At 36.7% G+C, this 16,378-nt stretch overlaps 1 protein-coding gene across 1 annotated transcript; it reads left to right on the top strand.

Annotated features, from left to right (window-relative positions):
- Positions 1 to 230: 230 nt before the first annotated feature.
- PTPLB (protein tyrosine phosphatase-like (proline instead of catalytic arginine), member b) lies at positions 231 to 15,416 on the top strand. The gene is made up of 6 exons (XM_009573652.1): positions 231 to 343; positions 695 to 713; positions 5,189 to 5,277; positions 11,285 to 11,406; positions 12,066 to 12,244; positions 14,600 to 15,416. Exons 3-6 carry the CDS (start codon positions 5,230 to 5,232, stop codon positions 14,680 to 14,682), a joined length of 432 nt encoding a protein of 143 aa, XP_009571947.1. The 5' UTR covers positions 231 to 343; positions 695 to 713; positions 5,189 to 5,229; the 3' UTR covers positions 14,683 to 15,416.
- Positions 15,417 to 16,378: the final 962 nt, after the last annotated feature.

The following is a 16,378-nucleotide window of genomic DNA, read 5'->3' as shown; positions in this document are numbered from 1 at the left end:
CGAAAGATGTTTAAAGAATGCATAATCTTTAACGTCGATAAATTTGCAGAGAATGCAAATATTTAATGTTTTCAGTGTTGCAGAGGGTAGGCAAAGAGTTAGTATCTTTCAGAATAGTTATATGCCTGTTGCTTTCTCAGATACTGAAAGAGTGATTAAGGATTTCTTTGTATTTATGCTCTGCTTAATGTCTCCTTATCTTAGACTTTTTTCTTTCTCTTTCAGATGGCTTGTTATTGCAGTTGGTCTAGTTCGAGCATACCTGGCTAAAGGTAGCTACCATAGCCTTTACTATTCAATAGAAAAGCCCCTGAAATTCTTCCAAACTGGAGCTTTGCTTGAGGTAGGTGTAGTCTTCTTCCCTAGGGTTACTAATATTTGCATGAGTGTTTTCTTTAAGAGAAATAAGGCAACCTTTGAACAGTGCTGTCTAGGTACCTGTTTTTTCATTAGCATTTAGAATGATTTGAAGGTAAACATAAGAAATATGCCTCACACAAATGCTGAATTTTTCATGTTAGCAAGAGGTGAGGGAGCTCACTGTCTGCCATTTAGCTTGCGGGGCAGAGCTAAATATTAAGCTTAATCTTTGAAATACAAATATTGAATCTTGAGCTCTTGTGGTAAAACTAAATGTGTTTCTGAATTGCTTCATTTGAAATGTTAGTGATTTGAATTTTTCTTTTTGTTCTAGATTCTGCACTGTGCATTTGGTAAGCTTGTAAATTTTCAGTTTTATTATTTTTATAGAAGACTGCAGTTTTAGCAATATATTAGCATTAAAAATGTTCTGATCTATGAAATGCCAGATCTAATTCTTGCATAACTCACTAATTTTTGCTTGAAGTACATTCTAATTTTTACTAAATAGTTTGACAAGTTAAATCACAAAAAGGAAAATAGTGTAACAGGTTTTCAATTACTTGACATTCTATTTTTATCTAGATCCTTCCAATGCTACAAAGCTTACAGCAGTTTATAAATGTTTTATAGTAGATCATTACTCTCCATCTCTACATCCTATAGTCTTCTGTACCAAGCTGTCTTTCCTCAAAAAAAGTATTTCTAGCTGGAAGTAATTTAATTTCCAATAAAAATAACATTTCAAGCACTGGAACTTTGCCCATATCCATAGAGCATAAATACATGTTGTAAAATTAGGAATGGGTAACCACTCTTTATCCCAGATTTGGCTGTGCTTTAATGGAACTGTTTGGGAGAGTAAGAATTACTTAAGACTTGACTCGACAATTCTTGTTGGCCTGTACTGTGAGGCTTGTATGTTAGCTTGGTAGCAGGAACTCAATTGTGTATATGTGACCTGGGGTCAGTAGCAGTGTCATGGTTCAGTCAGCCTGAAGAGTCTCATGTCTGAGTGACAGGATTGCATCTTGTCTGGTTTGTTAGTCATCGTGAGTAGTGAACAGTTTGGCCTCAGCATTTGGATGTTTTGTTCATAGAATAGACGATGTGTCACAATCTCTGCAAGATCAAAGCCAATGTGCTATAAAAGGGAGCAGTGCCTGTCTGTATACCTTTGCCTAACTCTTGATTTTTCTAAACAATCCAGTCTTCACAAAGAGACAGTCTTATGTTCAGGTAGTTTGTCTTGTGATTTTAAATACAAGTGTTCGAGCTCCTACTTGAATGTTTGCTAGCTACTATTTAAAGAGTAAAATGGCGTTAAGATTCCTAAAGCTGCAGCTACAAACCTGCTATTTTTCATGTATTGTACAAACAATCTAAATACTGGAGGGTGTATCACTGTGGTACAAGTAGGTTCGTATTGAATTCCTGTGCGAAAGATTTTTTTTTTTTTTTGAATAACCAAATGTGCTAGTTGGAAAACTTAAACTCATATACATAAATTTGTCAGCAGAGGGCAGTCTAATTCTGCATTTGATAAAGTAATTCTGACCTTCCTGAATAATTCATTTACTCTGAAAATGTTATCTTATAAAGGGCAGTTTGTAGACTGTGCACAGATCATCCTAAGAAATGAATGATCAATATACTCATCAAATTAATGTAAAGGCTTCTCAGAGTAAACTATATGTATCATCGTTGCCTGTGCTGCCAAGGCAGTCCTTCCAATACTGTTTTATTTTACTAAATCTCAATTAGTGTTTTTTACCAGAATAAACCATACTTACTTTTAAAAAAATTGTCAAATATTAATAATAAAATGTGAAATTTTTGAAGTCTTATTTAACAAGTGGCAAGAAAGAGAAGTTAAATCTCAGAACACTGGGCAAAAAAACTTGCAAATAAAATGCTATTTTACCATCCTAAATGTATAATGCTCTACTGTTTTCTTAAGCTAAACTTGTGTGCAGATGCCAATGTTTACTAGTACTATATCTATTTTTTGAGTGTAAAAAAATTTAATTGGATTATCTTTTCCTCACACACAAGAATATATGTCCACACAAATCAGTGAATAGCAGGGGAGAGTCCTGTGTTTTCACCTTCCAGGTTGGCGTAGAACAGCAAACAAGATGACTGTACCAGCCTGTCTGTGTGCAAAGCTAATAATCCTAGCTCAGTTGATATGAGGTGTGAATCCATTTAGTCCATGTTATCCTCAATCACACAATTTGATATTAGTGAAGAGGGCCATTAGTGGAATGTTGCAACATTTTATACCATTATATCTCTATCTTTTTATTTCCCTAATGAAGTTTTTTACAAAAAACCCACTTATTTTATAATTGCTCACGGATTTCTTTTTTTCCTGTTAATGGAAACATTTGTCAGCTAAATGAAATGAGGTTTTTTTGCACAGCTGGATACACTGCTGCTGTCTGCTGTAGTCCTACTGACTCTGGTAAAAGTTTCTATGCAAGGAGAAACAGGAAATTTGCAGATTCCTTTGCCCCTGCTAAACTAATTGCTATAACTAGAGCTGTAATTCTCTGTCAATAGAGGAGCTTATCTGTGACAGATGGCTGTGTGTATCAGCATAACTTTTCTCTCCACATCTTTTCAGTAGAATCTGAAATGTTAGCATCTGTGAGGCAAGTTCTTCAAAATACGAAGATTGATAGGGGAATGTCTCTATCAAGCGTGGTTGAGAACAGAACTTTGGCATGTGGCAGAGATTTAAAAAATGAAGCAGGAGAGCTCTGCATGAAGAGAGGAAGTAACACGTAGCCCAGAGACCAAGAGGAGAGACTGAAGGACAGGCAAATGGAAAGTGAACATGCAATTCCTTGACTTGTATGGCAGACAGAATCCAAGTGTATGAATGGCATTGGTAACATGGAAGAGCTTCTGCCTGGAGGAACTTGGTATGGAAAGAGGTGATAGGAGCCACCAAAATGAAGCAATAGTAGTACAGGGAGTTTGTGAAGGGAATGGAGAAGAAAAGCAAAAAGGCCCAGCCTACAGAATCACTACAGTACCAGCCTTCCTACCATAGCAATACTTACCAGTAACCCTCTGGTAAGCCAAAGTCAGCACTGGTTGACTTTGCTTTAGCCTGCTCCGTTAGGAGGGATACGAGGGCTCCACCTGTAAGCTACGCATACAGCCTGTTTTCAGTCAGGAACTCCCTGGGAGAGAGGAAGCACTTGTTGGGAGTTGGAGGATTTCCTGCTGGAGGTGGGAGGCTTAGTCCAGGATCTGGAAGACATCTGGCTTACTTGCTGCTTGGTTCTGGACCTGACCCCCCTGTCCAGTACTGCTGTAGTACGTGCAATGTTGGATAAGTGGTGACAGATGTTTTTAAAAATACCAGGTTTAAAATTGTCTGTCAGGTACCTTTTCAGTGCAATGAGTAAATAATTAGAGGCAAGTAAAGTTCACATAAATTGTAACTGGTGAGTCGCTTATTTTGATCTCCTGTTTTTGGCATAGATTGGCATTGTCTTGGCTGTAACGAAAAACCTTGTTTGTCTTACTTGTGAGATAATTTTGGATGGTTCCTACACAGTCTTTTTGGCTTATTTATAGATTCCTTTGCAAGAACATTAGTTTATCTTGCTTAGGAAGGGATGATCTAAATTGTGTAAAAGAAAAGGTCTGTTATGTCGTAGGAGTGAGCCTTTAATGAGTACAGATTGTGGTATTTTATAGCACCCCCTTTTGTGTTGTCTGAGTAACAGAAATTCTGCCCTGAGGTTTTACAACAGAAATTAGATTATGAACAATACATGATAAAACTGAAGAGAACTGTGTTTGTAGGATTTTTCCCTCTTTTTACTCTGAAAGAAGACTAACATAATGACTGTGTGACTGAAAATAATTCTAGTGAAACTTGGTTTTGGCTTTTCTTATTCTTTCTTCCTCTTCCACTTTCTAATTTGGTCTTTACATATTTCTGAGGCTATTGTGTTGCTTGCTGTGATTTGCATTAGTTTTAGAAGCACTTTTTACTGTGTATTAGGAGCTGCAACTGCTCTTGCATTTGTCTTCATCATGCTATTGGAAGAAAATAAAACTTTGTGCTGTGAAGTTTAGAAATTTTGTGTAATCTTGCAGTCTAAAACTATTCCTGCTCTGTCAGACCTGGGTGTGTAGGATTCTTTTAGTGGCAGTTTAATCAGCACCTCAGAACTTGCTGAGAAGAACCAGTGAAATCTGCTTCCTTGAGAAAATCTTAAAATTGTTTCTGTACTTATAGAATGCATCAGATATTCCTTGGGTTTTGTTTTGTTTTTTTTAAAAAGTTGTATTCACAGGAAGGAATTATTAACTTTGTATCTATCAGAATACGGGCTAGATCAGTGTTTCTTCAAAATAGTTACACTTTTTGCTTGCTGTTTTTTGGGATATACTGTGCAAAACATCTTTATTGGTTTTACTTTTTAAATCACAGTAATGAAGAGTATCTTGCATATTTTAATCAAACAGGGTTTATTTGAAAGATTGTATCCCAAAAGCGATTTGGTTGAAGTTATCTCATCTTATTCAGCTGGTTTGTGTATTAAGGAATGTGCTATGACTGCAACAAGACCGATTACTTCCATTTGCATTTTGATGCACAAAGTCTTGTCATGGGATTACATTGCATTAGGCTGTATAAACACACCACAGGACAGACTTCATACTCTCAAACTAAAAAATTAAATGCTTTCCTTCCAAAAATTTCAAATAACTGGGTTTTGGCTTAGCTGCGTTTCAGTTCCCCACCCCACCTCCCACCCCGATAGTCAGGAATATTTACTAATTGCAAAATATCTTCCAGGCATTGTTCCCTCTTCTGTTGTTCTGACTGCTTTCCAAGTGATGTCAAGGGTTTTCCTGACGTGGGCAGTAACACATAGTGTAAAAGAGGTAAGTTAAGCTACAGAATAGATAGAAAAACTAATGACCCATGCTGAAAAGCAAGTGTTGATCGCTGTTTTATTTTCCTTAAAATGACTTCTGTTTGTATCCCAATGTGAAATTGTTTATGTGAATTTTTGTGGATCAAAAGAAATAAAAATAAATCTGACGTCATCTTTTCTTGACAATCAAATAGACTGAGGTCTGATTCTCTCACTCTAAGACATCTAGCTCCTGAACAGATTTTGCAGTCTGTACTGAAAGTTAAAGAGGTTCCAGTGTGTAATATGGAACCCAGAATTTGGGACAGCGTTCTAGCATTGATCTCACAAGTGCCATAATTAATAGTAAAATCTCCTCACTTACCCCTCTTTCATACACAATTTGTTTTCTTTACCATGACATGTGGAAGCTCCCTCTCAAGTGTTTGTGCACAGCAATGCCTGGATGTTCTCCATTATCACTTTCCAGGATAATCTTCCCTCTGTCCTGCATTAATTTTTCTTACATTCAAGCGTAGGTGGGTTTTGGGGCCTGCATGTTTTTTCTAATTGCTTACCACACCAAATATTGCTGTACTTTATACAAATCTCTGCAGAATCTTTTGGAAGCAATCTTATTTGAAAATTATTCCTGACAGTTATTTTAAAATCTAAACATGCTTTAATTGATACAGATCATGCTGACTGACCCTTTCATGTCATCCGAATACCTTGTAGTAGCTCAGATATGCTGCATCTGTGCTGTTACTTTAGCCAACCAATCTTACTGGTTTTCTTCTCATTAAAGGAAGAAATTAGTCTTGATGCCAGTGTCAGCATGGCTGCCTGAAATAAGTGATGGTCATCTAGCGTCATTATATGCATAAGATCTTTTGTGACTTGAGATGGAGAATGTCTTAAGGAGCTTGTCTCATTACCAAGTCTTCAGGGAGTCTTTCTCTTCCGTACTCCAAACCTGTTATCAGAGCATCCATCCACATGTAGAGTAACATAAGTCACTGTAATTCCTAATAATTAACAGCTTTTCTGATGCTTGTTCATGTGGAGCCTTAGTTTCATGCTATTTAAAGTGGAGGAATGTTATTTTTCTCAATAAACTCAAAAGCTTGTAAATACTTATCTTTTGTATGGATTTCACTTTTGGTGCAAATAAATGTGTTCCAGTCTCTGTTAATTCACTGGAGATAAATACTAGATTTTGAACAAAAAAAAGCCGTAATCCCAAGACATTAGATTTTAGATACATGTATAAAATATTTTTAAGAAATATGCCTGTAATTGTGCTTGTTACCTGTATAATACTGGGGTACCTGGGGCTTCATAAAGAACAGCAATAATATGTTTTTATGCATTGCCTCCTGGTTGTGAAATAACCCAAATGTTAAAGGTTGGATTGCATGGATTAGAATTATTCCATGTGTTGTCTGTTAGACACCAAAGGGAAGTCTGTAAAATGATTGTGGGTTAGGTTTTTTGAAACTTATGCCCACATTCTCACCAGAGGAAACCAGCAAAATGGAAGAAAATGTGAGCAACAAGTTCAGCCTAACATTCAATTTTTAACAAGGATTTTTTTTTAACAAGGATTCTTTCAACAGTATTACAGTGTTTTCCTCACACTTGTGTGGTCTTTTGGTTAAAGTCTTGCGAGAGACTGTATTATGTGTTACTTTTTAAAAATGTCTTAGAAAGTGGGCATAAGAATGGTAAGGATGAGGAATCCTGTGATGAGTTTTTCACCTGTGACTTAGAGCAAATAAATCAAATGAAGAGGCTATATTCTGACCCCTCCCCTTCCCCCCAACCAGAGAGCATGCAGTCTCACCTGGGGAGATGTATTGAAAGTGTCACGAGTGTTCTACTTTTTCTAAAGGGCTGTCCGCACAAGTGAGCTCCATGGTGAAGTCCAGGATTAAATTCTCACACAGCTTTATGGAACTTGTAAGCTATGCAGTTGCATGATGAGGTTCTTGTAAAATAAAACTCAGTTTTCCTCTTTAACTTTTTGAGTGAGACTTGTTCAGTATCTTGCTTTTCCAGACTGTTTTCATATATAATATAGTTAAAAGAAGAAACATCTGTATTGCATCCCTCCTTTCTGTCAGAATACACTTCTAGATATGTGATGTGATTTGAAGCATGCTTCTTGCCACTAACATGTTTGTGCTTTTTGTTGAATTTAGTGCTGATGTGTTGTTAAATTCAATATGAAAGTATTTATAATAAATGTTAAAGCATGGCAAATGTTAAAGCACTGCACACTTCTTTGGGTAGCAATGAGATTCCCCTTACCTCCATCACATGGGTAGCTGTTAGCTTAGTGGAGGAGGGCCTGGCATGTAATATAGTACTTGCAATTGTTTTGTCATTACATCAGAAAGGAATTGTTTTGGTGAATTTTACTGTTTCTCCTGCAAAGGAGGGAAGAGAATGAGCAGACTGGTGTGAAGGGCTAGAAGACAGAAGGTGCGGTTCAATTCAAAGTTGTCTTTTTGAATTGGCGTGAACAATGAGATCATTTGGTGACATCATGGCAGGCTTTCATAGAGTTCTGTTCTGATAGATAATTCCACACCCAGTTCTGATGGGTAATTAAAAAATGGTGTCAGCAGTGATTTAATGCTTATCCAATTGGGTGTAGTTGCAGATAAGTATAGTATATATTTAGAGGAACCTTTCTAGAACAGAGTCAAAAGGGGTGGTGTGAAGACGACATGTACGGCATATTGAGCTGGTAATTGAGACTCCAGTATCTGCAGTTGTGAATTGACATCTTCAATCAGTAGTAAAGCATACTTAAAGAGGGAAGAGCATCTTAATTTATGATACTTAAGACTAAGTTGTAGTAAAAGAAGTCCATGCTGGAAAGTTCAAAACTCTAAATGGGTGAGTGCAGTTGAAAAGCCTCATTCATCACTGCTTTACATCTATGTAAAATTTGAGTAATACTGTATAACACAAATGTCTGTCAGGCCCTTTGTGCCTACTGTGAAGCTTCCTCTTTCTTTCTTTTCTTTTTTTTTTTTTTTTTTTTTTGAATTGGTGTACCAGCGAACAAGCGCTCTAGAGGGAGACATGCTGTTTCATCATTACAGTTGCATAGTGCTGCTGGTTTTACTCTTCTGCACTGGATTGCTTAAATATGTGTTTAGCTGAAATTTTCTGCAATCAATTTGTCAAACTGTTACTCTTAATGTGGAGAAATCTATAGAATTTCCCTTTTCATACATAAGGAGAACAGTAAAAGTCTCTCAGGCTTTATTTTGTCAATTCCCAATTCTCATCTTTGCATCTTAAAAGGCTATGGATTCTCTTACATTTTAACAAACATTGTCTGCTATTCATAGTATTGAACATAAGCTAAAATATATTCAGGACCCTCCTTGATGATAAATTGGTTTGAAACACATGCCAAAAAATTATGCCCGGGGTATGATTGACCCTTATTAAGGCAGTTGGACAAATAAGTTGTAAATAAAGTATAAAATGTGCTTTGACTTTGTCTAACACCTCCTTCAAAGACTGGCATGAAAAAGTAGAATAATAGAAACTGAGTTCTGAGGGCAGCATTGGGCTTAATGGTTTGTTAAAGGTCTGCTGTTCATTGGCTGTACTATCCCCCTTATCCTCAACTTGGAAGAGGAACGATACAAATGCAGCATTAGCAGTGCCTAAATAAATAAGACTCTTGAGAGACTGTTTTGTAAATCAGTTCCCAGGGGTTTGATAATGTGCATCTCAGACATCTTTATTTGAAGTACTGAAAAATTGTCGGTCCTCAAAGAGATGTTCTAATAGTGACAGACTTCAGATGGATCCGTTAGTGTGTAAGAAACATACTTTTTAATGATGAGCTGTGGAATGTAGTTAAAATATAATGATAAAATGCACAATAGTCTTCTGTTCCTTACTGCACAGAATGGAACTATTTGAAAACTGTATAGGTCACTTTCGTATGAAAACTACCACCAATTTCCAGTATTCTTTCTTCCTTAAATAGGGACACAAGCTATGAAGGCACAATCAATGATTCTTTGTTAAGTGACCTGAACAGGGTTGTGTGTGTGTGTTTTATAATGCTGTGAACTGTTTTAATAACTTCTAAACACAGTTCAAATACTAAAGTAGGTGGGAAAGACTAGACCTGAGAAGTGTTACAGAAGTCCTGTGATAGAACTGGACTGTAACTGCCAGATTTTCTACTACGTGTGTCATTCACTGTTAGCTTCACAGTTTCTTGTCCGTGCTCATGTTCTTGGGTGCTACTTCAAGCTACAAATTTTTGTTTGTTGGTTGGGAAAGAAGTGGGGTTTCAAAGTACAGGTTGAAATCTGCAATGCGTAGGTTTAGATGAACTCACTAAGCTGCTACTCCTGATTTGACCAGAAGATGCAGCTCTGGAGTGCTTGTGAAGCATGTTGCTCCTTGGGAACAGCATCATCTGTGAAGTGCTGTTAACCTTTCCAGGTTGAGAACTAAGTCTTACTTATAAAGCAGACCCCAAACAAGATAAGCATCCTGAAGCAATGTAAAAATAGATTTCACCTCTTCTCTGAAAATCTTCAAATAAGTCTTAGATTTTCTTCTTTTATGATGATGTAAGGGAAATCAATATATAAGCAAATTATCAGTGTTTCATGTGGAAAAAGGACAATGTGCATTTGCTGCAAAATGCAATGAAAGTGACTTGAAATGCTATATGCAGCGGAATATAGATTAATAGCAGCTCTACATTCCAGGATATCCCAAGACTTCAGTATAAATCTTCCTGGGTTTTGTAGTCTGTAACAGAAAGCTTTTTATGGATAATCCTCATTAGTGTTTTTACATGCAAATATATGATCAGTCACCTCCTATTAAAAGGTTTCTGATTGCCCATATATTTTCTTATTCCTTTTTTTGTTTGTACATGTACTTTGCCCAAGATGAATAGAGTGTACCACCCACACCTACTGACTTCCTTTTCCCTTTTTTCAAGATGGAGGGGAAAAAAAAATGCAGGCCCCTGTGGTTGAGCTTTTTTTGTTCCCACGGTCCACTGAGTTTGGGCTCAAGGTACTCCTAGAGCTGAGAATTCTGTTGAAGGAGGGGGCTACATAAAAATTATGTTTGCGCTCTCAAGAGTTTGTAGTGTGGGTATGTGACCCCATATACTTCTTCATCAGTGTTATTCCATATGAAACTTAAACCCCATAATTATGCTCCCAAATCTAATAATTCATTTTAAAATACATGCTTTTGAAGATTAACCTTCAAAATATGAAGGGAGTAAAAGCTGGTTCAGTGATGTATGTCTGAAATAAAAGCTCTAGGAGGTGTAAAGCAGTGAAACATAATAATGCCTTGAGTGTAACATCAGATTAACTATGCTGGATACAATAAGCAGAAAAAGGAGCAAGGAACAGTGAAGCAGGCAGTTGTCAAGCTTACCTGAGATGGGACCATCTGAGCTTCTGTTTCTTCTCTCCTCCCAGACTATGTCCTGGTGTTAGCTGTTTTGCTGCTGCTCAAAATTAGGACCCAGTTTCTCATCTGTAGAGAGAGGAAAACAGCGCTTCTACTCAGAAATAGCATGGACTAGGATCAGAATATAAAGTCTAAACCAGATATCAAGTGTTAGACTAATGTGTTAGCATCCTTTCTGCTTGCTGCACTAGGAAGCAATCATAGGACTGAAATAGAAGCTGGTACTGTTTAGGAATGGGAAGAGTTATGAGTTGTTCTCAGCATTTCAGGGATTTCTTGTACTAATTTACCTTGCATCGAATGGGAGATCTTAAGCTATCTAATCACCAAGCAGAGCTGTTCTTAAGCAACTAGAAAAATACAGAGCATGATAAGGAGGGGTTTTTACTGTTTTTACTAATGTTGCTTTTAAGCTCATTCTTGGAGTCTGTTCTCTAAAATGATGCAGTAAAGCAACCCGTGGGAATTGATTTCTTTGAGGTGTTCTTGGGTCTGGTGAGTAAGTAGTAACGCTTGAATTCATATTGAACATTTTTTCTTTCTTACAGGTACAAACTGAAGATAGTGTCCTGTTGTTTGTCGTGGCCTGGACAATCACTGAGATAATCCGTTACTCTTTTTATACGTTTAGCTTGTTAAACCATCTCCCTTATCTCATCAAATGGGCCAGGTAGGTGGCATAATAGAAATCATAGCCTTAAAGCACTGATTTGAGAGGGATATTTATCTTGTAAAATAGTTGCAGTAAAAAAATTAGATTCTACCTTGAGGTAGTTGCCCTGTTTGTGAATGTGACTTCCTAGCTGCTTTCCAGCAGATATCTGGGTTAAAAAAAATCTGTTACATTGTAAGTGGAAAGAGTAGTTTGTTAAAACTCAGTCCCATCTACAAAGTGATTTTGTTTATCAGAAACTGACATTTAACAGTAAGGGGTAACAGTAAGTAACATTTAACAGAAACCTTTGAATCCAAGGGTTGTACTTGAAACAGTCTGTAAGCTCATTGATTAATATCAACTGTGTTTGACCCCATTTTAAGTAATGTAATGACCTGTACCAAAGAGTTCAGAAATGAAAGTAACGGGGGGCGGGGCGAGAGAACAGTTTTAAAGATGGTTTTCAGATTCTCAGAGGTAATCTTAAAATAATTCAAACTGATGGCTGATTTGAATACTTATCTTGCAATAGTGTTCACACCTTGCCAAATCAAATAAGAGCTAAGGGAAATAAATACTTTAAAATTTAAAATTTGAATATCCATAATAGCATTAACAAATACTTTGTCAGTTTGTCATAACTTTTAATCCTTTCCATAAATGTTTTGTTCTAGGTACACTTTGTTTATAGTATTGTATCCAATGGGAGTCTCAGGTGAATTACTCACAATATATGCTGCATTACCCTTCGTCAGGCAGTCTGGCTTGTATTCCATTAGTTTACCTAACAAGTACAATTTTTCTTTTGACTACTATACATTCCTGATCCTGGTTATGATCTCTTACATTCCAAGTAAGTATGAGTTTTTTAGGTTTTTTTTTTAAATATTAAAAGCTATAATAGGAAAAGCTAATAATTGTGGGATTAACATACATATAACTAACTAATTTTGCAAAATTAATTTTGACAATTATCTAAAGAAAAAAGTCAGAGTTAAAACTGCAGGGATTCTTTTTACCAACATCTGCAAAACAGTAATACATGTTTTTTCTCTTACACTTGGATTATTAAATAACTTTGGTACTTCATGGCAAATGTTGACATCTTAATTCTCCACCCCGACCCCCCCCGGCCCCTTACAGACTTTTAGGAGAACAAAGTTCAAAACCGCTTCTAAAAATTTAGTTCTTTATCAGGAATAAGAATATTGCTTTTGCATTAGTGCGTGAGGAACTATTTCTGTTGAATTAACTTGAATTGACATAATCTCTGGTTGATGTTTCTATAGATGGAATGAAGATTTGGCTTTGCTGCTTTGAAATGGGAATAGGAACAGGAAAGCCTTTAGCAAATTTAAATGTGCAAATAAAGCCTAACGTGCAGAATAATGTAGTGATGGTGCTGCTGTTAGCTATCTCTGCAGCTGTCTTTATATGAACCTTGTTTGTGCAGAATGATAAACCATATTCAAAGATTTAAATTTCAGTAGTGTGGCTGTCTCTATAACAAGCACTTACACTTTTAGTGAACCATCTTGTAATTCTGATATCAAGGTTCATAAGTTTTTCCAGCTGTTCTTAAAAAAAAAACCAAAACAAACCACTTTTCATGCATTTGTTTCTCCTTGTTCCCCTCCTCCAAAAATGGTGATGTTACTAACTCCAAGCAGCCAGAATAATACCTTTTGTTTCAGTCAAAATAACCATGAGTATTAATTACTTCTTGTGCGGTAGCGAGATCACAGTTGACAGGCCATGTGGGAGAGAACCCACATTGAACGCAAGTAACAATTTTAGCCTGCTTTCTCCATTAAAATTGCTGTCTCTTAAATGAGGTATTTGCAGTGATCTGTTATCATTTGCTGGATATGTAACTTGAATGCAGTCTTTTTAATTTTTTTTTTTAATTATTTTTTTAATTATTATTGTGAATTGGTACATGAACTCTGAGAACCAACTGCTTGGACTCAAGCAGTCTTAGGTGCCTTTTCACATGAAGGTATTCCTGAGATACAAGAAAAGCAATATTCATTGCAGTCATTGATTGCACTGTAGTTCAGTTGTTCATTCATAAAAGCTACCTATGCAGGAGTTACGCCTTCTGAACACACTTAAGATCTTGGAAATTTTGGGAATGTTAATATCATGAGGAAATCAAGCTTTGAAAACTGTTGTTAAAAATTGAGTTTTTACATTCCTGATAGTTGCATCTTACCATTTACCTCACTTTAAATCTCCAATTTAGTACTTGTCTGTCAAAATTGATATCTTGCTAGAGAAGATGTCATTAAATTCTTTGCACATGATGGATCCCCATTACTTAGACTTCTAACGGAGAAACCACGTGGCTCTGTATTGTTATGTCTCTGGACAGCTGTATTCACTCCTTAACACTGGTGGAGTGAATCAGGATAGGGGGGAAACAATCAGGAAATGAAATACAAGGTAAAGAAAGCCAAAAGAAAAAATGTTGGCCTGAAAAAAAAATTTAGTACACAAATTAAATAGACTTTGGCTGATGTTTATGATGAACATTTTGCCTGTATAACTGATATAATTTAGGCTGATGCTGACCTTATTTAATTTTCATATGGTTCACAAAGGTTCAGTGTCTCATGGCAATTTTAGCTTTTGCTGTTTATGTATGTATGTTTTCCATCCCCTACTTTGTTGTTCTGCAAACATACTGTGTAATGTAGTCTTAGAAATAGGAGGAGAAAAAGCTTTGCATGAAGGATAAAGAGAGAAGAGATGAAAGAGGCACCAGTTTGTATAAAGTTCCTTAGATCCTGAAAAAGTGACACTAGAATTATATGTTATATACATACATTCATTATATATGAAAACTGGAAATTTCATTCTTCCGGAAGGACTTTTTCCTCATGTCAATGTATTTTCTTTCTATTGTGTGTGTGCAGTTCAGGAAACTCTTGTCATCCTGCTTGTACATGCAGAGTTAAATAAGGCATTTTGCATTTAATTAAAAATGTGATTGCTCTAGCAAAAAACAAATAGTACCTGAAGCCTCAGGACAATATCACTTACTCTCTTTAAAGAATAAAAGGCAATAGATGACTTCATCGGAAAGCAGATAAGCATGTTTTCGTTTAATAGAGAATTGGTGACCTTGAGCATGTGACTGTGCATCTTACATTGACTTGTAAGCCTCACTTCATACTTTATTTACTTAAGTCTGTTTTCTTTTCAGTCTTTCCTCAGCTGTATTTTCATATGCTACATCAGAGACGAAAGGTACTCTCCCACACTGAAGAACACAAAAAGTCGGAGTAATTCCAACTCTTTTTCAGAACTTTTCAAACATCAAAATGCTGCAGATTTTCAATACCCAGCACATTTATAAAGAATATACCAGGATAAAATAAGTCAGAGGTAAAAGACCAATAATTTAGCAAGAATAACCAATAAATCTGATTTCACTGAAATTCCACAATGTAAAACATTGAAATAATTTTCAGCTTGCAGTGCTTCAGAAAACTTTAAAACTTTATATGGCTTGGCAGTTAGCCTTTTCCTTTTCCTTAAATGATGTGCTAAATGGTTTTCATTTATTACTAAATGCCTGAAGGTTGCAGTATAAGTGATGAAGTTGTACCCACTAAATGCTTGAATTGGGATTATATTACTGATACCTCTTTTTTAAGTGCTTGACTGCATGCCAGAAACTGTATGTATTGCTGTGAAAGCAAACAATATGCTCTGGAATACTTTAGGATTTTGTCAGAGACTCCAGTGGACAATGTAATCCGGGCAAAGTGTTTGAATTTAGAAAGGTAGGTTGTGTATTTAAAAGGTGATGGGAACAAGAATAGGAAACCAATTATGGGAAATGAGGGGAATGTGGTTCTTTAGGAATTTAAACAGTAGGGTGTCTGACCAGAGCGTTCTCTGAAGATCTTGTTTAAGCCGACTACTCAAATGCTAATGTTAATTCAGAGGCTATAATGCTTATCTGAAACATTAAAACTCCTCTAAGTACTGCATCCCTGGATACTTCTTTAAATATTTTCAAAAAAATAATGCTAACTGTAATATTTCTAGTGATATCAGTAATGAATCTAAACAATATAAGGAGGCAGGTCACCCAGAAACAGGTGCAGTTCTCCCTTTTTTACTTTAAATTATCATCTCTAATCACTGTCCACTATCTCAGTGGTACTCATCTTTCAGTGTTGAGGACTGTTTAGTCTACTGTGGAATCATTTGAGGGCCTTGTTCCTCAACCTAACTTTTCTCAAGTGACTAATGTGTATCACTCTGGCACATCCAAGCAGGCAGTTCCAGACACTCAGGTTCTGAAATGTTGCAAAGTCATAAGCTCCTTCTTTGAAAGCAGATTATCTCATGTGTTACGTGCTGCTTTTGCGGATTGGACAAGCCTTCCCTCATCTGCTCTTTTGAAAGAGCAGAAGGCCATAGAAAGTTAAATTTTCCTAGGTGCTTTCTCTGGGTTCTCAGGCTAAGCCTTCCCTTGGGAAGGTAAAACAGAAAATGAAAGAACTGAGAAAATGTTGTGGCGAGGCAGAATGCACTAATGCTGTGTGAGCAGTGTCCCAGGTTATGAACAAACTGTTGATGGGGGCCGGGGGGGGAGGGGGGAGGAATGGAAGGGACAAAGGGAGCAGGGAAATGAACAGATATCCAAGCAAAGGCAAAAGGAAATGTAGGGTATGGTCTTCGCTCTGTTAGGAGTTGATAGTTGAATAGTCCTGTCTTCACCCAGTCGGAGCCACTAGACAACAACACAAGGGCTTCTCTGGCTTCCCTCTTGTAACATCATGATTTAGTGCATAAATCATGTGGTAGAGGTGTGACCACTACCATGGTACCTACAATACTAGTCTTGTGCTGTGCATGCCAGCACCTCCCCCTGGACATGGCCCATATCTGTGTCCCAGTTACTTGTGCTTGACTCATCACAGCTGACCTTAAACATAGCCAGTAAGTACTAAGGGCACAGGCTCTCTGT

This window comes from Fulmarus glacialis, unplaced genomic scaffold, assembly GCF_000690835.1.
Source record: "Fulmarus glacialis isolate BGI_N327 unplaced genomic scaffold, ASM69083v1 scaffold44542, whole genome shotgun sequence".
Lineage (NCBI taxonomy): Eukaryota > Metazoa > Chordata > Aves > Procellariiformes > Procellariidae > Fulmarus > Fulmarus glacialis.
Note: the sequence above shows the minus strand (reverse complement) of the source record. Positions and strands in the feature narration are given on the sequence as shown.

Bases quoted from the DNA above. Each gene is read 5' to 3' on its own strand.
- PTPLB (XM_009573652.1), top strand. From the start codon at position 5,230: ATGTCAAGGGTTTTCCTGACGTGGGCAGTAACACATAGTGTAAAAGAG. The intron at 5,278-11,284 runs GTAAGTTAAGCT...TCTTTCTTACAG, and splicing joins TAACACATAGTGTAAAAGAG to GTACAAACTGAAGATAGTGT. The intron at 11,407-12,065 runs GTAGGTGGCATA...GTTTTGTTCTAG, and splicing joins TATCTCATCAAATGGGCCAG to GTACACTTTGTTTATAGTAT.